Source organism: Eubalaena glacialis, chromosome 3 (assembly GCF_028564815.1).
Source record: "Eubalaena glacialis isolate mEubGla1 chromosome 3, mEubGla1.1.hap2.+ XY, whole genome shotgun sequence".
Classification (NCBI taxonomy): domain Eukaryota; kingdom Metazoa; phylum Chordata; class Mammalia; order Artiodactyla; family Balaenidae; genus Eubalaena; species Eubalaena glacialis.
The window spans coordinates 33,632,464-33,660,366 of NC_083718.1; the positions used below are offsets into that span (position 1 = coordinate 33,632,464).

Genomic DNA, 27,903 nt, shown 5'->3' on the forward strand with positions numbered 1-27,903 from the left:
ATTCTTTCAGAATTCCTTTGAGGTAGGGTAAGGTTCTTTTAGAAATGTCACTTTACAGATACAAAAAAGCAAGCCTGGAAGAGCCTCAGTGATCTGCCCAGGGCCACATAGCTACAAGGTGAGGCCAGGGCTTGAACCAGGTCTCTCTCTATAGCCAGATTCTCACTGTGACACCATATTGACGGCAGATGGAGCTGGCTAACATGACAATGCCGACGGTTCCAGGATAAGCCTTTGGTGTGGGGCATGTGAACTGCTCCACTCGGACAGGTTATTGAGAACCATGATCCACTTATTTTATATTTATACATGTACACTTGTATTTACACAGAGAAAGTGCTGGTAAACTAACACACAAACAGCCACTGTAATAGCCATTTCACTACTTACAGAAGTCTCAGCACTCTTACCCGCTCCAAGTTGCTGAGTTTGCATTCTGTCTCTGTATTACTACAGGATTTGATCTGGACAGGAGCTGATACTCCTTGACAGACACTGCTTTCAGTATACTGCACAGCTCGAATTGGTCAGTCGTCCAGCTTTATGTTAAAGAAAATTCTGACGTGATATAAAAAGTTTTTTTCCCTATAGAAGATGTAAAGTTTAAATTAGATATTTTTGAGAAATTCTTAATGCTCTTTCTATACCTTTTATAAGCCATTCAATGTCAGTAAGAAAAGCAGAAACGCTATCCCATTCTCCCAGACAACTTCTGGACCAATTAGCATTGATGATTAGCAGTGGTATGCTGGTAAATGTTTATCAGATGGCTCTCCAAGGGGACAATAAAGCCATGATTTGTAGCTTTCGCCAATTTCTGTGGTGTAAATACTCCCACCATGGCTGATCTCAAGCCACTAACATGTTATCACTGAAAATGGAGTTGGAAAGACATACACAGAAGCATACCTTTATATAATATTTCTACCCTGCAGGCACAATAAATAACTTCAAGAGCATAGGTATAAAAAAGTTAGGAAGTGATGAGTTTTGAGTAGTTATAGTTAAATTACATTAAAAACAAAGGTAATAAGTTTCTCTAATTTAATTTTAAATAATGGCTGGGTTTAACAACCAGCTCTCAAAATGAAAACTTAACAATTGGCTTTTATAAGCTGGTATGAGCTAGCCCAGCATACCACTGAAGTGCCCCAAAGGTAGCAAGATTCAACTTTTCCTTTCGATGTTTTAGATTACAGACGAACTACTGACAGCAGCAGCAGGAGTTGGAGGGCCTTTGGACTATAATAAGTAAAAGCACATAAATCCTTTGAGCATGCCAGGGAATAACTTGGGGTTTGTTTTGATTAATTTAAAGTCTATCTACATATAGCAATGATCATCGCTCTTTATAATTTCAACTTATTTTTTCAAACTTCAACCAAGAGTGATCTTCAAACCCAGGGTGTGGTCCATGAAGGAGGCGGCCAGTGGAGTGAAGCATCTAGCTGTCTTCTTCCTTCCCAGCTGGGTATCCTAGCCCGCTCTTACCAAAAGTCTGAGCCAGGGAAGAGGAGAGGAACTTGAATAGCCAGGTAAACATCTAATGATTTGCCCAGGGAGGACCCAGGTACCAGAACTCAATTTAATTTCTTCTACCCAACCAAGTATTAGTGAAGATCGGAACCAAGGCGTCGAGAGGTTGCCTCCACTGCCACCCCAGCTTTCTTCAGCCCTTTGACCTGAGCTGGTGCTCAAGAGGCCAGAAGTCTTCGCCAGCCTCCTTCATCTAGTTTTACCTCTGGTAGCACTCCAGGCTTTCCATTCCAAGTGCTTTGTCCTGGGTAGGAACTACAAGAGAAAAAACAGGTAGCACGTTTCAGCAGTTCTGATTAACTAGCCCTTATTCATCCCGAGAGCTCACTTTTTGTTTCTCTGCCATTCAATGGCTCACATTAGGGAGCCGAGTGGAAAGTCAGACCTACTAGTTCTGGCAGACTAGCCGGTGGAGGCAGTTTGCTGAGACTAGTGTCTAGGGCTTGGGGAATATGTTTTTTTTTTTTTTTTGTCTCCCGTGAACAGGGAACTCATTAAGTCTTACTCATTGGATATTCATCAGAGCTTTCTTGAACGGTGGCCTAACTGAAGGCCCTGTGCCGAGTGCTGGACTGAACAACTCTGGTACCTGCCACCTCAGGCACAAGGCTGTAGCGTGTGCTGACTGGGGGGCCCATGCTGATGTTTAAAGGGAGTGTATGTCCACCTACTGAGAGACAGGACCATGGATGCCTGACCCTTCAGTCTTTTTGTGATTGGTATTTTACTTTCTATGAAGAGGATAAGGGTTCTGCCTGGGCACCTTCTCTTAAGAACTGGCTATGTGCACAGCTGGTTCAGTTGCTGGGACTTTGAGCGCTCTGGGCGGAAAGGCAGGTGAGGGCTCAGGGTTATGAAAACAGCTTTGGGACTCCCCCTGCCTGGGGTCTCCAGGAGCGAGACTATTCTTAGGAGGTGTCTCTGCCCTGAAGGAGCTTTTCTTTGCCACTTGGCCTGAAGGACTTCTTTTTGAAAAAGAGATTTGGACTCGAGTCAAGTCCCAAACTGCAAAGAAATGGCCAATTAGGCTGCTGGGCCGAGTTCCAGCCAAGGAGGCAGGCTCTGCCTTTCAGTGCTCAGCACAGGCTGGAATGCGATTCTTGGCCCATGGTCCCCTGGTCTGGTGGGATGCAGGAAGCCAGTTCACAGACCATGCCCCTCTCCTGATGGAGAAACCATGAGTCAGCCTATCCCGTTCCCTCTTGCCCTGAGAGCCCAGCACAGACAATCGCAGGGCAAAGCAGGAAGAGGGGAAAAGGAAGCTGTAGAAAAATAAACATTTCCTTGCATTTTACTTGGAACAGAACATCATTTGTAGCGTGCTAAGATCCACAGCATCTCCCACGTGCCCCCCTGCTCTGTTTTCCTCCTCTTGTGTAGAAACAGATTCTTTCCTTACCTGATGAGAGTCCAGGGTGCATCCTGTGGAAAAACAGCAGCAAGATATAGAAGGTAAAAGCCAAGCCACCAAAGATCACGCCACAGACCAGGAAACTATAGCTGCCCTGAGCCTGGAATATCTGCCAAAGGGGAAAACACAGAGAAACAGGCCATCAAAACCTCACATAAAGATGTATTGGAGGAAGCAGCCTTCTCGGGCCTCAGCAGGTTTTTCAGTCAAGTTCTGGCCCATCATGCCAATAGACAGAAACACTGGTAGGAGGGACATCTTGGCCTTGTTTCAAGGTTATGTTTCTGGAGGTGGCAGAAATCCTGCTGTACGGCAGAGGTTGGACCCAGTGACCCCCTGCAGTCCCTTTCAGCTCTGTGTCCTGGAACCTTTGAAAATCTCCATATCTTCCTTAAAACTCCAATCATATTAGGTGTTTCTATATGCTCAAGCCCTGACCAGAACTCTGCAGAGGAGAGAGATATATATACATATCCTTTTATTATTATATATATATATATATATATATATATATCCTTTTATTATGGAAAATTTAAAACATATACTCAAGTGGCATATGGAATTCCCATGGACCCATCACCAACTTTAGCAATTAGTATGTTTCCTCTGTACCTCTCTGTACCCCTTCTTCCCTGCACTAGATTACACTGAAGCGAATGACATCACGTCATTTCAATGCAGAGGGTAGCGTAAGATATAGCTCTTCCTCCCGTCCAGCAGGACAAAAGAAAAGGGAAGGATAATTGAGTAGTGATTAGAGGGATTTTGGAGACTGAAAGACATAAGTATGGACGTCATCTCTGTTGGTTATTACAGGTGTGACTGAAGGCAAGTTGCTTAATTTCTCTGAGTTTCAGTATCCTCCTTTGTAAAAAGAAGCATAACAATATCTTCATTACAGTCTTCCATAAAAAGCAGGTGGATTTTTTTTTTTCCTGATGAACAAATGAAACGTGGGTATGTTTCAAGAGAACTGGGTGAGTTGGCCCTTGATCAGGGCAGGAGTCGGGCAGGAAAGCTGGGCCCTTTGTAGGGTGGCCAAAGGCGAGGAGAGGTGGGGCAGGGAGTGGTGGATTGAGAGGGATGGAAAAGAACTCCGCCTGCAGCCCAAACCCATCCCAGGCTCTGAGAGCTAAACATTCCCACGGGGCCCTCTGGCCCTGCTCCCAGACATGGCTTGTGTTTGCTTTGGACAATACCTAGCATCCCTTTACATCTCCAGGTCCCACATTTGGAGGCTCAGCTTTCAAGGGTGGCTCGGAAACGGAAACAGGTGACAGAGACAGAGTGGGGCTCCCGCTTGCTGTGTGGGAGGCTCAGGGAAGGGACAGCCTAGGTTCAGACGGGGGCTGGCCACATCTTCTCACCTGCCTGGAGGAGCGCTCCCTGATTACTCCCCCCACCCCGAGTTTCCCCACATACCGAACCAACCAGCATCTGGAGGGCCATCTCACCAACGCCTGCCCCTGTTACCAGCACTGTGGTCGCACAGCCTAACCAAAAGAGAAGGATCTGGCTTAGTAATAGCAAGTTAAGGAGACAGAAGTCCGCTGGCGTAATCCAAGTTGTTTCCGGGAAGCCTCTGGAAAGTGGTACAGCTGCCTAAGAGGACTACTTTGGATCCCTGAGATTTCTCAGACTTTAGCTCTTAACTTTGCTTAGGTCCTGCTTGTCATTATATCCCTTCCTTGTTCTGAAACCTTCAATTGCTCACGATTGTCTCCAGCATAAATTCCAAGTTGCTTAGCCTGGCATTCAGGGCCCTTCCCAATCTGAACGCCAACTACCTTTCCAGAAAGATTTCCTGATCTCCTCTGCCAGGCAGGCTAGTGTCCTCACTGCCCTGGCATCGTGCTGACCAGCCACACCTCTGGTCAATCCGGCAACATGGCACAGACCTTCAGAGCCCAAGCTTCAGAGTCAGACTTGGGTTCCAAGCCTGCTACGTCACCTACTAGCCATGGGACCTTAGGCAAGTCCTTCCCTTTCTCTAGGCCCTGGTTTCCTTCGGTAAAATGGGCATGACAACACCTCTTTCGCAGGGTTGCTGTGTGGATAACTCTGACGCAAGACACGTGAGTGCTCAGCAGAGCGCTGGCCAGTTCTCCGCTTAAACCCTTCAACGCTGCCATCAGGATCAGGTCCAAATGCTTTAATGTGGTTTGCAGGGCCCTCTATAATCTGCCCCCGTTGAGAGCTCAGACTGTCACAGTATCTGCTCACAATCTACCCTCCAGTCAGGAGAAACTCTCTTCCGTTTCCTGACCCTGCACACAGTCTCACCGCCAGCTTCTCATACATGCCTTCACCCCCTCCTGAACATTCCTCCTCTTCCTCTTTGTCTGGAAAACTCCTGTTCATCTTTTAAGTTGAGATTTCCATCATAATCTTCTCCCCCCAGCCCCCGTCCTTGAACCTGGATTAGCTCCTCCTCCTCTGTGCTCCCTCAGCCCCCTGCACTCTACTCTCATGTGCCTCACCCGCCTCCCACCTGTTTACCAGGCAGCCTCCCTCTACAGGCTGGAAGCCCATGAGAGAGGATGTGCCTTGAATTTTAGTTCAGTGGCATATACCACTGCTTAATATTAGCACAGTGGCCAACGTACGGTAGACACTTAGTGTTTTTTGAATCAGAGATCGCCATTGTCTCCTCTGTCCTTCAAGTTCCTCACTTACATTTACACCTGTCTCTGTGCCTTTGCTCTCACCCTGTTCACTGCCCCCCACCCCATCCTTCCCCGGAATGCCTTTCCTTTTTCCTCCGACTTTCCAAACCCTGGGGCAGTTCATGTTCCCGCCCCTCCATGAAGCTATCTCTAGATTCAACACTGGTCAGCAGTACCCACTGTCTATTCCACTCATACATTCAAAAACCTTTCAGTACCTGCTGTGCATCAGGTACTGTGCTAAACACTGAGGGTACTCAGATGAATAATTAGAGTTAACATATATACTGAGCACCTGTGAGCCAGTTATGCTGCTAAGTCAAGAGCTTTACATTTCCTCTAGTGCACAGAACAGTCCTCACAGGAAGGTACCTGCATCCCAATTTTGCACATAAGAAAACTGAGGCTCAGAAAGGGGAAGGAAATTGAACTGCACAAGGTCACAAACCCAGAAGGTGTGGAGACAGGACTGACCTTCAGATCTGCTGATGACCTCAAAGCCCATGCTCTTGCCCTTGTCCCTTGCTGGTGCATTCAGGGAGCATGTTGTCAAGGAGAGGATGCAGATAACATAGGTAGAAAAGCCTTGAGATGGGACAAACACGAGAGGCAGGTACAAAGGAGGGGGGCACACCTTCCCAGTGGGGTCAGAGACGCTTCCCAGAGGGGGTGGAAGGGGAGGGACTTGAGCAGGCAGATGAGAGGGTGGGACAGAAGAGAAAGGGCATTCCAGGCAGAGGGTTCACTTTGTGCCAAAGTGTGGCGAAACAGAATGGGTTTTGTGCCATCAGGGAATAGCAAATAATTCAACATGGCTAGAATGCGGGCTCTGAGGGGAAGCAGGGAAGGAGAAGGCTGGAGAAGGGAAAAGCGCTCCACAGAAGATGTGAAGGCTGTGAGCAGCTCTGTGTTTCCAAGCAATCCCTCTGCAGCCGTGTAGAGGACGGCCCAGTAAGTGTTCCTCACCCTGGCTACACGTTACCATCACTCAGCAGCTCTGGACCAGTTACATCAGACTTCGTGGAGATGAAGCCCAGGCATTGGGCTTTGTTACAAAGGCTCCAGGTGATTTTAATGTGGAACCAGCAGTGAGAACCACTGATGGAGGCAAATCTGAAGGCCAGGAGACAAGCCAAGACCTGCCAAGGCAGGGATGGGAGTGATTAGAAATTACGAAAAGCTGGGCACCCTTAACTATTCCAAACAGGTTAAGTGGTTGAACTAAGGCGGGGATGGTGAGAAAAGAAGAGGACGGATTTGAGTGACCACTTGCAGCAGAACCAACCAACATAACATTCTTCTTCTTATTAAACTCTAACATTTGTTAATCACTTCGACCTCTGTGGGATATACTATGTGACAGGTGATACCAACATTACTTCATTACTTCCTTTACTCGCTTGAAGTTTGGGGATTATCCTTTGATTTCAAGGACCCAGGTCTCAGGATCAACTCAGCGGATGAGCGGGATGTAGCTCTCCTTGCTCTGACCCTGCCTGGCGCCCCCTGCAAACCCCCACACCAACGGCCCCCACTCCTGCTCTACAGAAATCACTCATCTTTAGTGCTGGTTTTCCAACACTCTAGGGCACCTCTGATTACTTCTGACGGTAATGTTAAATGTTCAAAACATAATTATTTTTAATTAACTTATTTTTTTTAAAAAAGATCTTTGCTATACGCCCTTGGGAGGCTACGGAAAGGGAAGGAGACTAGTTGAGGGAATCAGAGGTTTCCGACATCAAGGAAGCTGGGCACAACCCTGAATCAGGTGTGGAGTCATTGTTCTACTCTGTTTCGAACAACATCCACAAGAACAACAAAACACAGAGGTCCTTTTACTGATAAGTTATAAAACTCCTTTCCTATGTTATAATTTTTCCTGTGCAACTTTGCTTTTCTTTGAACTTGTTATTTCCAGCACATGGGTGTTACACAAGATGCCAGCTGTGGGTCTGTAGACACCGCTACGGGAAAAAGAAAATGGGAAAGAGATGCTTACTGTTTCTCTGTGGTCTGAAATCACATGATCCGGTATAACGTTGAATGGGGGGGGGGGGCACGTGGGCCAGAACAAGCCTGTTGCCCCCAGAGTCAGAAGGGGAGCCTTCACTTCTGTGAGGAGGTGGGGCAGGGACCTTGTAGCTGGAAGACCCCAGGAAGAGGGGCTTGCGGGGAGGAAGCAGCGCCCGGCCCGAGGGAGTGCCTCTTCGCTCTTGGGCGTGCGGGCTCACCTCTGTACTGCAGGATGTCCTCGGTGTAGGCCAGCATGCTGGGAAAGGTGCTGCTGAGGAACAGGCCCAGACTGGCTGTCCCCACGAACAGGAAGACGACGTTGTAGGAGAAAACAAGAAGCACCAGGAACGTCACCACCACGCCGACCTGTCATGGCGGAGACGGAGGCGATAAGAAATTGGGGGAAAGCTGGGTGGTCATGGAGAAAGGAAAACCAGCAGTCCGTCTCCAGACTTGAAAAGTTCCTCTCCGACCGCAGGGGCAGCGCTGTGTGACCCGTGCGCTACCCTGTGGAATATGTGGGAACTGCACCTTCCCCAGTTGGTGTCGGCCAAGGAAACCCTGAGAATAGGAGCAAGGGGGGAGGGGAGCCCAGCCGGACATCTCGCAAACAGCCTACCGCGCATGCCTTAGAAACGCTTAGCTCCTTCTCCGCTCCGACCTTACAAACAAAGCTTTGAAGAGTCGCCCGGAAAATCTCTAGACTTGGGAAGTTTTAAGAACACCTAACTCTCTTAAGTTAGCCTGCATGACAGAAGACTGAGGATGCCAAGGGCGAATTAGCAACTCTGCCAACCAGCCCTGCTCCCACTCGGCGCGGCCCCCTCCTCAGTCGGTGGCGCAGACTGGCTGTCTGCCTGCTTCCCACCTCCCTACCAGCCCCTCATCCTCACCTCTGTACCGGGACACACACGCTCCCTCTCCCCTGCCCATCTTCTTCCCTAGCCAACTGTAAGCTCCTTAAAGGCAGAGACGTCGTCTTATAGAACTCGGCACCCCGGCAGTTCCCCGCAGGGCCCCCGCACGTGTGTACTCATTAACCAGTAAGTGGTTGTTGAGATCCAGGAGAACATCAAGAGCAGAGTGACCCTTAATTTTAAAATGAGCGGAATCTGGGAAGAAGTTGCAGTGAATTCGAGACATGGCAGCTGCCGCATCTGGGAGCTTGCTCAGGGCTGTTCAGGTGTGGTCCCAACAGGCTGCCCACGAAAAGTACCTGAAAAGCTTTAAAACAATTCAGACACCCAGGTTCCCCTCCACACTTCCCCCTGCTCCCCGAATCAGAATCTCTGGGGTAGGGGCCCAGGAATCTGTATATTCCAAAAGCACCTCCAGTGGGTCTAATGTATTTGGGAATCACTTGCTCTAGGATAGTGTTTTCCTAAACTTGCTTGATGACACGAACCCCCTAGAGTGTTTGTTGAATACACAGATTGCTAGCCCCCTCCCCTGGACATTCTGATTCACTAAGTCTGAGCTGGACCCAGAAATCTGATTTTCCTTTTTAAAAACCAGCACCCCGGGTGAGTTTATCATCAGTGCCTAACTCATGTGGAGGCTTCAGACTTCCTTTTCTCACCAACCCAGAGTTATACCCACTGTCTTCTAAGCAGCTGGCCTCGTGTGCTAGAGAGTCTGGCCACCAGCAGCCCCTGTACCCTCACTCTTCTCCACCTCACGGACCTGAGGAGTCTTTCTGCCTGCATCACGTCACCATCACCCCAGCTCCACAGAAGAGGGCCCCTCTTCTTACTAAGCTTAGCACTTCCTTCGCCTCTGTCCTTCGACCCCGTCCCTTCTCCCCTGACCTTCTTCATTCACTTACTCTCTGACGTGCTATCCTCACCGGCCTCCTCCTTACGGGCTTCCTGCCTTTCTCCTCTGCCTACAAACACGCTTGTACCACCTGACCCCTGTCAAACAAGACTCCCTTCACAGACATATTTGCAATTCTCACACCTCCACTTCCTTCTTATCCTCAACCTCTTTTTTTTTTTTTTTTTGGCTTGCACTGTGCGGCTTGCGGGATCCTAGTTCCCAGGCCACCAGGGATCAAACCCACCAGGGATCAAACCCACCAGGGATCAAACCTGTGCCCCCTGCAGTAGAATCACGGAGTCCTAACCACTGCACTGCCAGGGAATTCCCACCCTCAACCTCTTGAGTTTGGCTTCTACCCCCCTCCCCCACCTCCTATCTACATTGAACAGAAATTTCTTTCTTGAAAGTCATCAACCAGCACAAGGCCAAATCCAAGGGCCTTTCTTTGGGCTCATGATCTTTGACCTCTGTAGCCTCTACATTATTTCCCAACCTTCTCTCCACTAGAAACTCAACTCAAGGAAGTACTTTCCGACAGTGGATTGGACTTCCTGGAAAGGTAGTGAGTTTCCAGTCACTCAAGGGTGTTTAGACAGACTGTGGACCCCTTGGAAGGGATATTATAGAGGTGATTCAATCCCTGGTCGGAGGTTGGGCTAGACAACCTTACAGGAATCTGTAATCTGGACCTCTTTGTCATAGATGGTGGCATGGACACACATGAGGGCAAAAGTCTTAACCCACTTCTCAGGCCCAGACCTCCTGCCTCCGGAGCAGACCAGTTCCTTGAAGGCCATCCTACATGCCAGTCTGGTTACTTAAGAATCATCTGGGAGAGCTGCAAGATGTAAATTCCCAGGCCCCAGCCCAGAGATGGTGATTCTGAAGGCCAAGGGATCCCTGGCCTCCACTGGCCATAGGGCTCTGACCAGCTGGGCACCAAGGTGAACAAGGGAGGATCAAGGCCAGCACCTGCTTCTCTCTACTCCTTGCAGGCTGTCAGCTGGGATCTGCTCCAGACACAGCACTAATGGTCTCCTACAGCCCCTTTCTTCAATGGGTACAAAATCAGAGGCCCACAGAGGGGAAAGGATTTTTCCAAGATCACATGAATAGGCTCCACCCCTTGGATTTCCATCCCTTCCCCACCAGCATCTCTCTCCTCTCCTCTCCTCCCTCTACTTCTACATTCCTCACCTGCTGGCAGAGTCCAGTTCCGAGCAAATGTCCTGGGGCAGTGCTAGGGCCAGGAGTGAATGGTTCTTCTGGGTCTCCAAAAAGTGAAAGGCGGCCACTTACCACATTGACGAAAACCATGGTAGCTGGCTTCACTCTTGAGGAGATGGGAATGGAGATGAGCCGACCCAGAGTGATGAAGCCCCAGAAGAGGCTGGGGAGGTAACCGGCCACCTTGTGTCCCACAGACAGCGGTTTCTCTACTGCATAGCTGTACACAAAGGCGGAGTATGCCCCCTGTGGGGAGACAGGTCCTGCTGAGCACACCTGCAGCGTCCCCCCGCAGAGGAGGCCTAGCTGGGGCAGGTATGGTGTGGGCTGGCAGGGACTGGTCCTGCTGCTAGAGGCTTAGGGGTGGGCTTGGAGCCGAGACCACGCGGCATACACAGGCCTGAGCTGAGAGTGGAACCTGGGCACCACAGCTTCCGGACGGTGCCTGCAGGAGCTAGGGGATCCAGGAAGGTGTCTCTAGGTCCCCACGGGAGTCCCGAAGGGTCTGGTCATGCAGGCTCTGCTCCCCCCTTCAACCAGAGCAGAGTTCCACTACATGCCTTATTTGTGAGCATTCCACAGAAGGTTTTTTGTTGAAGGAAGGGTGCTGCAGCTGAAAAAAAGGTGTGTATAGGCATCTCATTTTACAGATGAGAGGGCAGAGGGAAGTGACTTGCCCAAGGTCACACTGAGAGTTGGAAGTCAACCAGTACTGTCACAAGTACTTTCCACCAGGTCATCTAGGTTTTTAGGGCCTTTTCTTTGAAGAATCCCTCATATGGCAACCAGTTAATCAATCAGCCATTCAAAAATGTCCTAATCCTTAGAGATTTTTGGAAAAAGGCACTAAACAGAGTAACAGAGGTCACTAGTGGACTGAATAGCTGGGCCCAGATCCTGCCTGTAGTTTGTTTACCACGTGGCTTGAGAAGCCCAGGCTTCGAATGTATTCCAGGAAGCAGAGTGCCCTAGAGTTTATATGGCATGACCTCTACCTGGGGGAATAGGGCACTGCCCCTTTAAAAAATGTGGGGAGCCTACACTCAGTAACAAACCAGAGGCCCCTATCCACAGAGTTCATGAAAATAAAAACAACTGAATGAGACAGGAAACCACAGCTCCAAGGGGCTGTATTCAATTCTGGAGAGACTCTCCCCTGGGACTTGTGCTTGGTTTAAATTTTTGGGCCCACTGTAGTACAGGTGAGGTCTCTAGGAAACCTTGACGTTCCTCCTTTCTCTTACCATCCCCAGATTTGAGGCTCAGGGAGCCCAGGGGGGTGCCCAATAAGGGACACCGTCCGAGGGCAGGCTCACCGTCAAGCCGTCGGTCATGAACAGGACCAGGGCGGCTGTGATGTGGATGGCGAAGAAAGAAGAAGGGACTCCTTTGAAGTTCTTCCTCTGGCAGCAGCTGAACAGGTCCTCATGCCCTGGATGAGACACGAGAAGAGCAGGGACAGGTCTCAGCTCCTGCTCCCTTCCTCTGCGCACCCAGGGACAGTGGCCAGCAGTCAGGAGAGCCCTGGCAGAGGGGAGACCACTTACTGCCTCCCACCTTCTCCAGCTTCCAACTCTCTATTAGGAACAGCCCCTGTCCATCTCACAGTGTTGTTGGAAGCAAGGCTCAGAGAGGTCAGGTAACTCGCCCAGGGTCACACAGGAGGGGTTAGGTAGAATGCAGGCTGGAGCCAGAAGTCTGCCTTCCTCATTCTCTTGGCCAGTTTGTTCCGTCTCCTGCCTCCCAAGACCAGCAGTGCCAAGGGTTCTTCCCCAACCATTCTCACCTGTGATCTACGTTCTCCCTCTGGGTGGGAGGGCTTACCAGGGAAGCCTCGGTATGGGGCCATGAGCCTGAGAGTTCATTAGAGCCCCCACCTGGGTGAAACTTAGGGGGCAGCGAGGAAGTGTCTTCCTTCTCAGGAGGCTGCGTCTCCAGGGTGAGCTCATCTGCAGACAGGAGTAGGGGCCTCCTCTGAGGGCAGCAGGTCAGCAGCCGCTCTTTGGACAGCAGATACAGCACAGCCATGGGCACCGGGAGCTGGGGGTGGGCAGAGGGTCAGGAGAGCCCTGTTCCCATTAGGGTCCCCATTTCCCATGCCTGGCCTGCCGCATACACCTCCACGTGGCTGTGTGGCAAATGTCTGCACAGTCCTGGGAGAAGACAGCTCTTTTCCCAGGGTGCCCACCTGGGGAATGCAGCCAGGTGCCTTGACCCCTGGGCAGGCTTGGTGTAATTGCTGCCCGACTTTAACCACAGTCATTTCCCTGAAAAGACAGGTACTTGTCACATGCAAAGCTTGGACTCACACCGGGCCTCTGCTGGCACAGGAGGTGCTAGAGATAAACTCCTTTCTAACGTCCTTGTCCTGAGCAGGGCTGGAGCAAGGCCCCTCACACTCATTCATGCTGGTAGAGCATGTGATGCTTTACAAAGAAGTTTGGCTTTTGTTCATCACAGTTCTATAAAACGTGCTGGGGGGAAATCCTTAACCCCATTTTCCAGGTGGGGCAACTGAGGCTCAAAGTTATTACTTAGTCAAAACCTGTTACAACTGGAAGAGACCTGAGAGCGTTAGTGCCGGTCACACAGCTGACTTGAGGCAGCGCTAGACTGGCGCCCGGGCAACCTGATTCTGACCAGTGCCATCTCCATGTCAGGGGCTGTTCTGGGTGATGTTATACCTTATGAAGGTACAGAGGCTATCCTCAGGGAAAACAGAGACAGGGACTCCTTTGGATTGAAAAATGCATGCTGTGAGCAACACACATGCAGAGCCCAGTGTCATGTTCACTGATATTTATGTTAAGCCGCTTCAGTTTTATGAACTCCCCAGAGTAATGGGAAATGTCTCCTGCTCCTGAGGTTGCCTGGAGAAGCCTTCACCACCTCCCTCAGGTGCCTTGCCTGTGTCTAACCACCCTCGCTGCCAGGAAGCTCTTCATCAAGTCTAACCTCTGCCCTTCCTGCTGCAACTTCATCCCAGCTCCTTTTGCTTCAGAAAGAGAGGAAGCCCAGGGAACTGCGGAAGTGTCCCAGGGGCTAATGGGCTCCTCTGGGCTCGCAGGCGAAGCTGGCCTGGTAGACGGACGTCAGGGGGCTGCCAGCCCCTGCCTAGTGCTGCTCTGGGGAAGCCTCCCCGTCGCCTGGAGGCAGGCTGGCTCACATAGACATTTTCCCAAGTCACCTGAATGCCACCCCTGTGCTGACACCTCCCTGTGGGCACCTTGGGAGCCTCCCTCCACTTATAAATAAATCAGACACACCCCAGCAGCATTAGAGCCATAAATCTGGCCTGAATGGACGAGACAGCCCCTGCCCTCAGGAGTCCTGGGTCCAATGGGGGAGGTGAAGCCCTCCGTCCAGTCTGATGGGAGAAACAGGAAACCCACACACAGAGGCCTGTGGTAGCAGAATGCCTGGGGCAAGGCCAAGGGGAAACAGCTGTAAAAGAGGTGTGCTCACGAAGGTTGGGCTCTCCAGGGAGGTGGGTGGTGGGAAGGACTTCACAGAGGATTGGCTGACGGTGCTGGCAGGAACACACCGGATCTTTATAAGAAGCCCATTCAGGGAAGGTAGGCTCTGCCTTAGAAGTCAGAGAATGCCAGGTGGGCTGGCCTGTGTGAATGTGTTTGCCCACATGCATGCACAGCCCATTCTCTTCTGGGGTGGGCTGTTTATCTTCAGATACAAACCAATGGAAAAAGTCCGGAAATCCTGCAGCAAACAAAGTGCCTCCAGTCTGCACCTCATGGGGCAAGAGAAAACAGACCTCAGGCTTAAGCTGGCTGGACCTTCCGGCTTCCTGGTCCCAGAGTCTCAGCCTTGACATTGTACTGACAGTGCTCTGTGCCTTCGTAGGTCCCCTGTGGAGGGCACAGGCCCAAAGCTGCATTGTTTCCAAAACAATGTTGGGCATGGGCAGAAAGGAAAAGGAGCAGAGGGAGAGGGGTATGTTTTTCAGAGCCCCCAGTGAAGAATCTGGTACAGGGAAAGTTACAAAAGAGAAGGGAAAATGAGCAGTGACTATAGGGCAGCTGGTAGGGGCTTGTGCTGGGGGTCAGGGTTCCAGCCTGGCCAAGCCTCTTCCTAGCCCCTTATCAGGCCCTTGAGCCAGTGATGGTATGACACCCCTGCCCTGCTGTTTAAGTGGGACTGGGTGCCCACAAAGGCCTCTTTCAATGCTACGTGTATAGCATCACTCTGAGGCCCAGCCTGCCTGCCTCAGGAGGGGTAGGTAACAAGTCTGCCTAGAGCAAAGACAGACTCCAAGTTGGGGTGACAAACCATGTGGCACCTCCATCCCATAGCCAGGTGGATGGCCACCTGGAATACTCCCCACCCCAGTGCGTGCTCCTGGTGTTCACGACCATTCTTCCCAAGCTGGAGAGGAGCTGGCGGGGAGGGTGTCCCACCTCTCCCTCTGGCCCCAGCCTGGGCTAACTCGGGCCGCAGGGCACCAGAGGAGGTTTCCAGCCAGAGACCAGAATCAGTCCTGACTTAGCAGGGGAGGATGAGAGCTGGAGTGCAGAGGGCCTTGGTATCTGACCCAGACACAGTGACGTGGTCTCCCTGTTCTGCTCCCACCAGGGCAGCCTTGGCAGGCAGGGTCCCTTGGAGGTCATCTTGTCTATCCTCCAGCCTCCACAGGGGCCCACCACACAGCAGGCACAGGAGAATCCCACCAGTGACTGAGGACCCTGGAGAAGAGCCTGGTATGTCCTGCAGTGCTCTGTCCCAGGGTCTACATCATCTGGCCTTGGAGGAAAAGAGCTGGTTCCCCAGGGAACCTCTGATGACTTGGAAGTTGACCCTGATCTCATTGCACTAAACCTGCTCACTGTTTCACCTCCCTTGACAATCGCAATCCCAGGATGTCACAACTGAAGGACCTTAGAGGTGATCTCCTGCAGCCCCCTGTGTTCAGATGAATCCCCGGGGGTCAGTTCTCCCCTCTTCTTGCCTTCCTGAAGGCATATCTCAGCCCCAGTACGTTTCTCAGAAACAGAAGAATCTGTACTGGGAGCTGGTATGGACTGGTATGGGTGACTGTCCACTAGTGCCCACCCAGCCCCGCCCCAGTGGCACTCACATTGATCAGGGCCATGATCCAGAAGGCGTAGGACACGCGGGCCCCTGCCCCGTCCTGTGGGGTCAGCCCAGGGAGCGTCTGGTTGGACCAAGGCTGGGCCCCAGTATGGTGGTGGGCCAGGACCCTGGAGGCATGGAGCAGGTGGCTGCCGGAGGTGGCGTTGGCTGTTCTGTTGGTGGGCAAGCAGCTGGCCTCAGACAGAAAGGGGTCAGCGATAAGGGGGCTCAGCAGTGCACCAAAGCCCACAAAGAAATGGAGAACCTGGGAAGGGAAGAGAATCGGGGTGGGTGGAGGCATGCCTCAGGCTTTGCCTGCCCCCCACCTTGTGTCCCATCTGGGGAGCCCCTGCCTGGGAGCAGTAGGGTGGGAGGCAAGAGAGGTGAGGAGTGAAGCTCCTGTCACCACCTTCCTGCCTGGGATAACTTGGTGACAGTGGCCAACCCCTCCCTCTCTCTTCTTTCCCAAAGCTTAACCACCAGCTGGGGGCTGTTCCCAGGTTAGCATCCACCAGTTAACACCCCAAAGGGAAGGGGGCTTAATAAAGGGAAGGGCTGGACTGGAATCCTGGGTAACTGGGAGGAGAAGGAAGGAAGAAGAAACACACAGAGAGGAGGAGATGAGAGAAAACACCAAGTCCTTCCATCACGCCCTTTCCAACTTACAAAGAACCTTTGCTCATTAGCACTTAGATTCCTCTGACCACCTGCAGGCCAGGATCATCACTCCATTTTAGAGATGAAGAGACCTGAGTCCAGAGATAACGGCCCAGTATAGTCCAGCTGGAAACGGTCACACTGAACTTGACCCTGCTCCTCTTTCTGGGTCACCGTCCTGGTCTCGGGGAGGAGATGCCTGCCCGGGGGGAGAGGGCTGAGGGAGCTCCCCTGTGCCCTGCCTGCCCCCAGCCCCACGCCTGCTGGGGGCTCACCTGGAGGAAGACCGCCGAGTCCTTCTGGTAGATCCTCACCAGCTGCATGTTGGCCACGGTGTCGATGCAGCCCATGGCCAGGCCTGCCAGCGCCATGACTGAGGCCAGCACCTTCACGTCTCGGCAGAAGGGGATGGCGGCGAACACCAGGGAGATGGCCAGAGAAGAGGTGAAGAGAGCCCATAACGACTGGGCCAGGCTGCAGTAGCGGAGGGTGCGGTCAGTGGAGGGGGGCCGGAGCCCTTCGAAGGAAGACCCCCCCACCCCGTCCTCCACTCACTGGGTGGCCCCCGGGGAAGCCGAGACGCTTCCCCCCGCCTCTGGTCCAGGAGCAAAGGGAGCTGTGGCAGAAGCTCTGTCACGTGTTAGCTATGGGTCATGGGCAAGATGACTGAGTCTGCCCAGATAACAATCCCTACCACGCAGGGTGGTTGTGAGAGCTATGTAATGGACACTTCACAAAGCGTAACTGCTATTATTGGACTTAGAAGTGATTTTGTTATCATTTGCTTAAGCTTTAAATTGTTTGCTTATAAACAATTATATGCAAAGATATTTCCATGTCTCTCACGGAAGGTGTGAGGGGAATGGCTTTGAGCGCCTCCAAGGAGCCGTGCCACATGCGTGAGCCTGGAGGGGGGGCCGGGGAAGGCTGCTGAGCCGGGCTGCAGTGCCCTCCCCACACAGGAATGGAACACGCCAGGCCCTCTGCAGGCACCAGGCCTGAGCTGCCTGAACCAAAGCCCACAGCCGAGGTATTTGGGGAAATTGGTGACCCCTCTATGGGCAGAGCTGTTGGACTCTGTGCCTGGCAAGTGTCCAGAAGGGAGGCCCCACTGAGAGGTGTCTGAGTGGTGACCTTCCCCCAGAGGAGCCCACAGCAGCAGGCTGAGTGAGTGAAAGGATGAGTGAACACATGGGTGGAGGCCTAAGGCTCTGTCCGGTCTTTCGGGTACACTCCGCCCAGTAAGCAGACTCTCGGAGAAAGGAAGGAAGCCTCGTATTTTCTGGGGCCAGTCTGAAAGGCTAACGTGGGGGGAAGGAGAGTGGGCAGCAAGCAGGTTCTGGAAGGGAGAGGTTGTAGAGGAAAGTGTCTCAGATTATGAGAAGGTGGAGAGCCCCAGGTGCCTTCGTCTGGCTGCCGGACCTGGAGGGGTGGAGGTGGGAGTGTTGGTATTTCTGTGACAAGAAGACCTGAGTTTCCAGCTCACCGAGGAAAAGGGGGAGGCCCCAAGAGACCCCTCAGACTGTCTTTTCCCAGAGGTTCTTGCCTCTGACCCTGTTGGCTCTCAGCTTTTCATCTCGCCCCATCGTTGATGAAATCCTTTATCAGAAGGGCTCTGCTGGTAGCAGCAGTTCTTTATTTTCTCATTTTCTTGTTTCCAGGCTGATCTGCTGATTGGAGATTACCAATCATGACCCCTGTCTGTTCCCAGCTCAGAGCTGTGTGTGAGGGGGCAGGGGAGACTCACTTCACCCCGGCCACTAGAAGGAGAACAAGAGGGTCGTGTTGTGGAGAGGCCTGTTCAGGTCCCTCCCAGCACCCCCTTCCCGCTCCCCAAGCATCCCTGCTCTGCTGGCCTCCAGCACTGACAGCCTGGGCCACTCACCAAGCTTCATGCGTTTCTGCTTCCTGCTACCTGGTGGCCTGTCTCATTGGTACTGGCACAGAGGCGATGCCCACACCTCTGCAGGCTGATACAATCGACAGACCTCTCAGAATAGCTCTCTCCTTCCCCTTCCTTTCCCCGCACAAGATCGACTAGGCAGCCTCCTGGGTGGCCTGACTTCAGGGATAGCAAGAGGGTCCCCATCTCCCCCTCAAGTGTTCCCCCCACTGCGCTGCTACGTGGGCCTGACACTGCCACAACCTCACTCACCACTTCGCGGTAAAGCACCGACACCCCAAGTACAAAAATGCTCTCTTGAAGAATTAATACATTATCATTATTGCCCTGAAAAACCTGGATGAGAGTGGTTAACCAGTCCTGTAGCACAGTCCTGCGGGCACGGGACCTGGGATCAGTGAACTGAGATAGGCAGGAGCTTTGGGAAGGTGTGGGAAAAGAAAGGAGAACTAACATTACAGGGTACATGAAAACAACGAACACTTGTTTACAGGGTCCAAGACATTTGGTGTACGTGACAACGCTGTGAGGTAGACCTTGCAATTGTGCCTCGTGTGACCCACGAGTAAACTGAGGCTGAGAAGGGCTAAGAAAGTAGCAGACAGATCCTTGACCCAAACCCAGGGCTTCTGACTTGCTGTTCCCTATGCCATGCTGCTTTCCCATGGAGGAGCGTGCACGTGCGTGTGTGTGTAAAAAGGCTGATGCTGGGCCACGGACGCAGCCAAGCTGGAGAGGGGAGCAACCAGGGAGCATGAGGCCAGATTCTTCAGAGCCTTGGTCTTAGGAAGCAATGGCAAACAGCTGTAGCCACTAGAACATGAGCCCCCAGTGGACCCTCTGCTGGTGTTATGGGAACTCCAACTGCTTCTGGATAACTGCTGGCTCCGTCGCAAGCTTCCCAAGGCATCTGCTGTATCCTGTTCATTGTGGGACCCCACGTCTGGACTGTGTTTGCCCCTGAGGTGTTTGATCCAGGGTTGCTGGATGTTGCTAGTGAAATGGGAATGCTTGAGAAAGGCTTGTGTCATCACCCCACACAGCATGGCCTGGAGAAAGGGACTAGAGACCGTTAGGAGGCTGATGTGGGATAGTATGGGGGTGACAGAGAGAGAGCCAGAGCCAGAGTCAGAGGTAACGAGATAAAGAATCTAGTGGGCCAAGTTGCCAGGAAGGTGCTGACTGGAACAGCAGGAGGCTCAGGAGATGGGGATGGGGTTTGGGAAGGGCTGGTGGCCAGTGGGCAGCCCTGTCCAGGCCTCTCCTCTCTCCAACTGGTACCCTCTCACCTTGTTATTCCAGAGAAGGACACTCGGTGCCCAAAGGGGGCTCTTTCATTCCCAGGCCCAGTGACAGGCAGGAGGGAGGGATAAAAAGAGAACAGGAGGAAGGAGAGGCTGGAGGGAGGCTGGCTTGGGAAGTCCCCTCCCTGTGACTCCTGCCAACCCCAGGGCCGTGGTTTGACCTTGCAGCCTGCCAGCTGCGTTCCTGGGGTATCGGGTGGGGTGAGCGGGCGGGGGGGCAGGGGAGATGGAGACCTGTTCCCAGTAAATGGGGACAGCCGCACCACAACGAACCCTGGGTTTGGAGCCCAGGCTGCCCACCCTCCCCAGTTGTTTCAGCAGGGCTGTGCCTGGTCCTTCCAAAAATCAGCCTGAACAAGTTTCTTTAGAATGGTATGTTGTTGCCAAGAAAAAAGGAGTCCTAGACACATCTCAGAGCCAGACTGAAATACACTAATTGTCTTGGTCACTTAATGGTTTGGTCAATGGCCCCTTCCAGGAAAGTGGGTAATTGAAAATTATAGAATAATAATGTCATCGCAGCTTTGGTAGCACGGATGTGCTACCTAGGACTGGTCCTAGGCCCACCTCTGCCACTTCCCAGCGGGCGGCTCACGGCAAGCCACTCACACTTAGCCCTTCTGAGCCTCAGGTGCTCCGCTATAAGTCAGGGATATGAAGCACTGCCTCGAGAGGCTGCCGCGCAGAGGGAGTGAGACGTTACAGTTCGTCCTCCTGTGCTCCCTCACTGGAAGCTGCCTCCCGGCCACCTGCAGCTCACCCCCTCCCTGCAGGCCCTGGGCCGCCCCAGAAAGCACCATCAGGCCCAGAGAAGCAGGCTCGCTGGGCAGAAAGGGTCAGAGAACTGGAGCCAGCTCCTGCCCGACACCCCCGCCCCGCCCATCCCTGCTGCCAGGCCCTCTGACTGCCAGAGTGGCACCGAGGACCAAAGAGTCCTACCCCCCATTTTACAGATCAGGAAGCTGGCCCAGACAGGGAAGAGAGCGAGTAATGCTGAGTGGGGACCCAGTTTCTGACTCCCAATCCAGGAAAAGGCCAGCGTGGTGTCGTGGAACGTCCCTCCCCTGGCCCTGGGCTCTGACGTTAATTCAGGCCAATGAGAGGAAGGGCCCCACTCCCCCAAGACAGTCTAGGGAACCCTTCCTCAAGAAGCCTGAGAAACGTCCAGGTTACTTATTAACGGCTCCACACGGAAGGTGCAAACGGGCAAGGGAGAGCAGGGAGCCAGGTGCCTGCCCCGCCAGCTGGCTGTGTGACCTTGAGCACACTGCGGACCTGTCAGCCCCAGTGCTCTGCCTTACCCAGAGGGCACATGTGATCACCTTGTCCTGCCATGGGTGCCTGCTCTGGCCTTCCTGGTTCTGTGATAAGAGGAGGGGCTGCTAGGCTCCAAAGCAGGGGAAGGGCTTGAGCAAAACAGTAAGATGTCAGCCAGCTGTCTAGCCCTCCACTGCCCAGGGGTGGGGAAGAATGCTGCTGAGGGGCCAGCCCCATGCCACCGGGGTGAGCGACCCCAGGGCGGCACTCACATTCTCCTCACATTTTTACCTCAAGGGATTCCCCCTGTCCACCCTGGATAATCTCCTTCCCTGAAGGACCAGGGAAAGGGGCAGAATGCAGAACCAGGAGGGGTCAGAGGCATCCCCAGCTCCCCTCCACCCCAAAAGGGGCCGGCAGTCTCCCAAGAGAGGAGCGGGGCCTGGGACAGGAACCAGGGGACAGGACACCCCTGGGAGTGAGGGCAGGCTGGAGACTGCAGCGCAAGCCAGGGCGAGAGGGAAGGGGTGATAGACTGAGGGAGGGGCAGGGGGAAAGGTCCCCCTCTAACTGGGTCCCCCCACACTGACACCCCAGCTTGTTTGACACCCTTTGTTAAGGCTCAGGGGACCCAGAAGGAGGAGCAAGGAAGCCTGTCTTTGGGGGGATCCCTGTTAGACTCAGATCAGGGGAGCACCCTTGCATGACGACGTTCCCTGGCTCAATGGGTGCTGGAGTCGCAGGGAGTGCTCCTTACACACTGGTTAAACTTGCAGCTCTGTCTGCCTGGAACACCTCTCCCCATGTTCTTTGCTTGCATGGCTCTCTCCTGTCATTCAGGTGTCAGCCCAGAGAGGCCTTCCCTGACCACTGAGCTAAAGTAACCCCCAACTCTGTAACTCTCCATCCTTACCCTGCCTTATTTCCTTCATTTCACTAAAATGATCCTCCAGAATGTAAGCTCCTTTAGAGTAGGGACCTGTGTCATATTCACCCCCAAAACAGGGTCTGGCTCAAGAGATATTTGTTAAATGAGTGAATTAAAGGGTGGGATGAGTTTTGAGATTTTTTTAATTAAAAAAAATGAAATATAATTTATATACCATAAAATTAATCTATTCAAAGTGTACAATTCAATGGGTTTTTTTTAGTATATTCAGAGTTATGAACTCATCACCACAATCTAAGTTTAGAGCATTTACATCACCCCCAAAAGAAATCCCTTCCCCATTAGCAGTCACTCCCCATTCCTCTCTGCATCCCACCCTCAGCCCTAGGAAACTACTCACCTACTTTCTACCTCTATAGATTTTCCTACTCTGAACTTTCACATAAATGACACCATAACAGTATGTGGTATTTTGTGACTGGCTTCTTTCACTTAGCATAACATCGTCAAGGTTTACCCATGTTATAGCATGAGTCAGTACTTCATTCGTTTTTATGGCTGAATAATATTCCATTGTGTGGAGAGACCACATTTTGTTTGCCCATCCATCCGTTGATGAACATTTGGTTTGTTTCCACTTTTTGGCTATTATGAATAATGCTGCTATGAACATTTATGTATAAGTTTTTGTGTGGACATGTTTTCAGTTCTTTGAGGAGTATACCTAGGAGTGAAATGGCTGGGTCAGATGCTACCTCCCATGTAGAGATGGATTTTTAAGCAAGAACCATGTCTGGTGCCAGACCCCTAGGAGACCTTCAGCCCACGTTTGCTACACGCTGAAAGGTGGACAAGCTGCTGCAGGGAGAGGCAGAGGCTTTCTAGATGGGAGACTAACCAGGATCTGGCTCAGAGAAGGGAACTGGCTTTTGTATTGTGATCCCAGAACCACAGGGGGCCAGCATCCTGGGGAAGTAGGTCAGATAGTGGCCTGGGGAACATTGCATGGAGATTGGGTTTCATGCAGTGCGCAGGAGAGAGTCAGAGGTGGGTATTGGGAAGGCAGGGCTGCAGGAAATTGAGGAAAAAAGAAAGGTAGAGAAAGAGATAGTTAATATAGCAAAGAGAAGAACTCAAGTCTTCCTTTAAGAGCATGTGTGCAGAGGAGAGGCCCAGGTGAGGCTGGGGAAAGGTTGGGGAAACTGAAAGCCATTTATCTGCCCTGATGCCTTTGAGATAAAGGGGTCTCCCAAACTGCCCAGGGTGGTTAAACAGGTCCCCATGGAACCAGGAACAAAACCCTAACCTTTTGTCTAAATACCCCTCCTCTTTCCTATCTGACAAAGCACATATCTATACACCCTGCCAACCAGGTGGCTTTGGGTTTTTCTCTTCTCTGAAAGGCTTCCTGCTCTCGATAAGCAAGATTTTTCTAAGGAAGGTCTAGTCCAGGTTTTTCTGGCCCTAATTGCACCCTTCTCCCTCTTGGCCTGCATGTGGTGGCCTCCTTCAAGATCTCTGTCAATGTCAGATGAGAGAGAGAGAGCTGGTCCCATCCTGAGTGGAGGGCTCCTGCCCTCCTCTGCACCCACTCTAACATCAAGGCTCTCCACACCCAGTCCCTCCAATGCATGTCCCTTTGGAGGCATCCAGAAACTCTATTCAGCCTTGGAACTCAGTCTGGGCCAAGGAGTAGGCAGGACTTGAGCAGGAACCCTAGAGAAAGAGTGCTGCCCTGACTCTCCTCTCCCTGGTGTGTGTCATCCCGCAATTTTCCCCACTCCCGCACAACAGCTGGCCCTCCCGTCCCAATTTGTTAAACCAACCCTCCCCTCGCAGTACCAGATGAGCTGCACCAGCAGTAATCACGTAAGCTGAAAGCACTAGCAGTGGTATTAGCATTTTAACTTGTGGTGAAGCCCCAAGGAATCAAGCTTTAGAGGCTGGTTTCAGGGCTGGTGGAGGTTCTGTTTGTTTTGGGAGATGGAGGATTGCGCTCAGCTGTCCAGCCCTAGCTGGGTGATGACTCCTGTCTACACACAGGCCACCCCTGTGATGTCCCTCTATTTCCACTGAAGTCTACTTTGCTCCTAACCAAGGGAAAATGTTCTTCAAGACATTCTGTCTTGGGGTGGGAGGACTGAGGTTCAGAATTTAAACCTGAACCACTGATGGGACTACTCCCCCTACTCCACCGTACCCCCACCCCTCAGATTCCAGCAGGAAGCCCCAGAGGCCCATAGTTTCCTTCCCAGGAGTGTCAGCTCAGGAATACTCAGCCCATGAGTATACACAGGGATACTCATGCCATGCCTTTGCCTGGTGAGTATAGGGTATAACTTGTACCCTTCAGAGCTGAAGCTGACTACTATGAGTCAGCTTGCTTTTTTATGAAAAAGCAAGAGGGATTTCCAAAGTATCTTGTTCTAGACACAAATGTGCGGGTTCATATCCTCACTAGCTTAATAGCTGTGTGACCTGGGGCAAGTTTCTTAACCTCCCTGTGCTTCAGCTTCCTTATGCACAAAATGGAGATAAGAGCACTACTCTACAGGGTTGTTGTGAAGGTTAAATGAATTGATACAGTGAGTATCAGTAAGTAAGAACAGCACCTGGCATTGCCTAAACACTCAATAAAGCTAGTTATTATTGCCACCATGATCATTCTTTTCTGTGAGCCAGTTTCCTGAGGCAAGACCCTTTCCACTGCCTGTTCAGAGCCCCTCGTTGAGTAAGGAGCCCTGAAGGAGGCACAAAGCAAGTAAGGAAGAGCTGGCCCAGCTTGTTGTGTACCTCTGCTGTTTTCACAAAGCCTGGCATGCCAACCTGCCATTTAGAATGATCCTCATTCCCTTTCCTGTTCTTTGCACTACACAGGTTCCTAAAAAGTTCCAGGTAAGGGAGCTTTTGTAAGTCAAAATACTTAAAAACAAAACCAGAAAAATACCCTGACTGATTTCTAATTAAACCTCTAGGCAGAATTAGAAAGGATCTGGAGCTTTTTCTTAAGATTTTCGGAGTCCCCCATGCATGCAATCCTGTACAAAACCCACAGAAACACTATTGTACACAAGGAGACTTGCTTCTCAAGAGGACACTTTGGTTTACAAGAGGATTTTGGTAGTGGGGATAATCACTCCCTAATTGATGCTTTGTCAGTTGGGTGGCTTAATGTGGGGTCTATATGTATAGACACCTATGCTCCTCTCCATCAGCTCTAGAAGTGAGGTGGAGGGGGAAACCCACCTCACAGATACCTCTAGCAGTGAGCCAAAGGGCAGAGCCCTTGGCGCAGAATGGCTCCCCAGAGGCTTCAACTGTGGTTTTGTTCCCAGGCATCTGCTTGCTTGAGTCCATGCAGTCCAGGAAACCACCCAGCTAGAAGCCAGGACTAGGGAAACCTCTAGCAGCCTCTGACTTGCAAGTCATCTAGCCCCTGCTTTGGGTCTGCTCTCCCAGTTGCACTAGGAGAGTGAATCCTACTGCCTTTCCAAAGGGCTCCGTGGAGGTGGCCCTGTCGAATTTGAGCCGGGAGACTGAGGCTCTGCAATGGTATCCAAAGGGGCATCTCTGGGGGCCATGCCAGGCAGAGGCAAGGGAGGAGTAACATGGGGTGGGGGAAAGCGGAGGGGGATCCTGGCACCAGAGCTGGAGTGTCACCTCACTAAGCTATGGGTGAGTCACCCTGTGCCTCCCCTACGTGGACCCAAGTGCTAAGGTTCTGTTTGTCTCAGAGGCAGAAGGGTGCCACCTCCAGGGGCCAATGCAGGAACCCTGGCTCCCTCAGGAGCAGGACCACACAGGACCCACCTGCCCCGTGGCCGCCCAGGGGAAGGGACACCCTGTGTCAGCTGATCTGGAGCTGAGGATCTGAGTGGAGCACGCCCCAGGGCACTCTGTCCAGCCGCAGCCAGCTCTGGCACTGGGCACGGCCCCTGAGGTGACACTCCCTCTCCTTCCACCTCACTTCCAATTCCGCCCCCCACCCCCGGCAGCAGGGGCTGCAGACAAACCTCAGGTCTGCTGTGCAAGAGGGCGACCCTCCCACCTCTGCAAACTCCCTCACCCCTCTCCCTCGGGGTGTGGGTGGGAGAAGAGGGGTGAGAGCTGAGTCTATGCCCTCACCGGGGTGAGCGAAGGCAAATAAACAATCCAGAAGTCACCTTCAGTCTCCAGAGAGAGTTTTGCGGGGAGAGCTGGGGTGGGGGAGGGAGGCAGGCCTCCAGCTAAGGCTGGGCATGGCTAGCGGAGCGGGGAGGGGTGGTCGCTGCCTTCCAGAAGGCAGGTACAACCGGCGGCCCGAGCCCCGCGGGGGCAGAGACGAGGGTGACGGGAAGGGTCGGAAGGGTCGGGGGGCTGCGGCGCTCGGGCGCGCGGACCGGGCACTCACGTCCTCTTGAAGACGCCCCCGAGGGCGCTGCCCAGCAGGAGGCAGAGCTGCTGCGAGAAGAAGACCCAGGAGATCTGGGGCAGCGAGCTGTGCGTCTGGCAGCGCAGGTCCAGCAGCGTGGGCCCCAGGAAGGCGATGCACAGGCCGAAACTGAAGAAGACGCTCCAGTAGGTGAGCGTGGGCTGCAGGTTGCGGCGGAGCAGCCCTGACACGCGGACGTCGCAGCCCATGGTGCCGGCTCGCGGCTGCTGGTCCGGGCGCGCGCGGTGCCGAGTGCCGCTTCGCCCGCGGGAGGGCCAGCAGGGCTGGAGAGGCCGGGGCCGGGGGAGGGGCGGGAGGGGCGGGGAGGGGCCGCCCGGCGAGGGGCCCCGCCCTCCGGCCCAGGGAGCACCGGGGGCGCCTGGGCCGCCCGTGGGCACCGCGTCCGGGCCAGCGCCTTCCTCGTGCGGTGCCAGGCGCCGGCCTCCCCTCCTTCCTGAACTCACGTTTCCACCCTCCCCCGGCTTCGGGAGACCAACCGGGAGCCGCTCTTCACCGCCACCCCCGCTCCCACCCAGCTCCGCGTCTCTCCAGCCTTCTTATCCAGCCCCCCAAGGTTGGAGGGCCTAGACGCCCATTTTAGAGCTGGGCAAACTGAGAGCCTGAGACGTCCTGTAAGTACACCGAGAGGCTGGGGAGCAGGATCTTCCAGCGCTTTTCCCTCGGGGCAGCTGCAAACCCTCCCCAGACACCGATCTGGCCTGTGCTTTGGCGGTGAAGGAAACACCGAGCCCTCCCCCCCTTAAACCTAGGGGCTTCACTGATGGACTTCGGGGGTCTGACAGCATCCCATCTTACCCTGGAATAGAAGGCAAAATTTCATACATACGTTTTTTTTTTGGTGGAGTATTCATGGCTTTCACCAGGAAGGTAATCACTCTAAGCTCCACAGAAGGACCTGAGAGCCGGTCTTCACCTGCCACATGACATTGGCGCCCTGTACAGGTGCGGGGTGGAGGAAGATGTAAACGTTCTTCCAGACTCCATCTCTCTCCCTTCTTCCTAGTTGGGGGAGGGGTGAGGAGAGGGCGGGAGGAGCAGGGCAGTGACTTGAAGGAATTCTGAAATAATCCTCTAGGAAAAGAAAAAAAAAGAGTTCTGAGGAAAATTGCTTTTTTTTTGTTTTGTTTTTTTTGTTGCGGGAAAAAGCTGGATGGAGGGTGGAGTGGGAGGGTGTTAAACTCCAGACTGGGAGTCCTTCCAGGATCCTGCAGCTGACACAGGCTGTTACTCCCCCCAAGTGGCCACGGGGCTGTTGGGTCCCGTGTGGTCCTGCTCATGAGGCTGCCAGACACCTTTCCTGTGCTGACACCTGGAAGCAGAGCAGAAAGGTCCTTCAGGGTCACTCTGCCCAAGTGTCCTAGTAGTGGCAGGAGCCATGACATCATGACCACTTGCCCACCAAAGGGACCAGGGCTGAAAGGGCTGAGGAGATAGGTAGGTGGGTGTCCCCATGACAGCTTGGCATGTGGCGGGGCAACCAGCTTCTCTTGCAGGTACCCTCCCCCCTCACAGTGGCACCCTAGCATCTGCTCCATTCCCCTAGGCTGTGAGCACCAGGGAGGGGAGCCCCAGGGTCCCTCTGGCTCAGTTGGCCTATAGGTGATGACAGTTACTTATTCAGTGGTGATAATGATGGGCCTGCACAGTACTTGCAATTAAGTAAAAAGTTATCCTCTGCAGGGAAAAAGCAAAACTA

The 27,903-nt window shown here is 52.9% G+C and overlaps 1 protein-coding gene across 2 annotated transcripts; it reads right to left on the minus strand.

Moving 5' to 3' along the window:
- Window positions 1-1,030: 1,030 nt before the first annotated feature.
- MFSD4A (major facilitator superfamily domain containing 4A) lies at window positions 1,031-26,457 on the minus strand. Of its 2 annotated transcripts, XM_061187424.1 has the most exons (10): window positions 26,166-26,457; window positions 16,698-16,896; window positions 15,770-16,030; window positions 12,555-12,717; window positions 11,994-12,109; window positions 10,750-10,923; window positions 7,848-7,995; window positions 4,370-4,440; window positions 2,936-3,056; window positions 1,031-1,791 (listed from the first exon to the last, which is right to left on the minus strand). In XM_061187424.1, exons 1-10 carry the CDS (start codon window positions 26,393-26,395, stop codon window positions 1,736-1,738), a joined length of 1,539 nt encoding a protein of 512 aa, XP_061043407.1. In that variant the 5' UTR covers window positions 26,396-26,457; the 3' UTR covers window positions 1,031-1,735. The 2 variants fall into 2 exon arrangements, with proteins under 2 accessions (XP_061043407.1, XP_061043408.1); XM_061187425.1 differs by lacking the exons at window positions 1,031-1,791; window positions 4,370-4,440 and having other exon boundaries at window positions 2,943-3,056.
- Window positions 26,458-27,903: the final 1,446 nt, after the last annotated feature.

Excerpts from the sequence above, each read along its gene's own strand:
- MFSD4A (XM_061187424.1), bottom strand. The coding sequence starts at position 26,395 with ATGGGCTGCGACGTCCGCGTGTCAGGGCTGCTCCGCCGCAACCTGCAG. Across the intron at positions 12,718-15,769 it reads GGATCATGGCCCTGATCAAT|CTCCCGGTGCCCATGGCTGT; the intron begins GTGAGTGCCACT and ends GCCCACCCCCAG. Across the intron at positions 3,057-4,369 it reads TCCAGATGCTGGTTGGTTCG|ATATTCCAGGCTCAGGGCAG; the intron begins GTATGTGGGGAA and ends CCCCTTTGGCAG.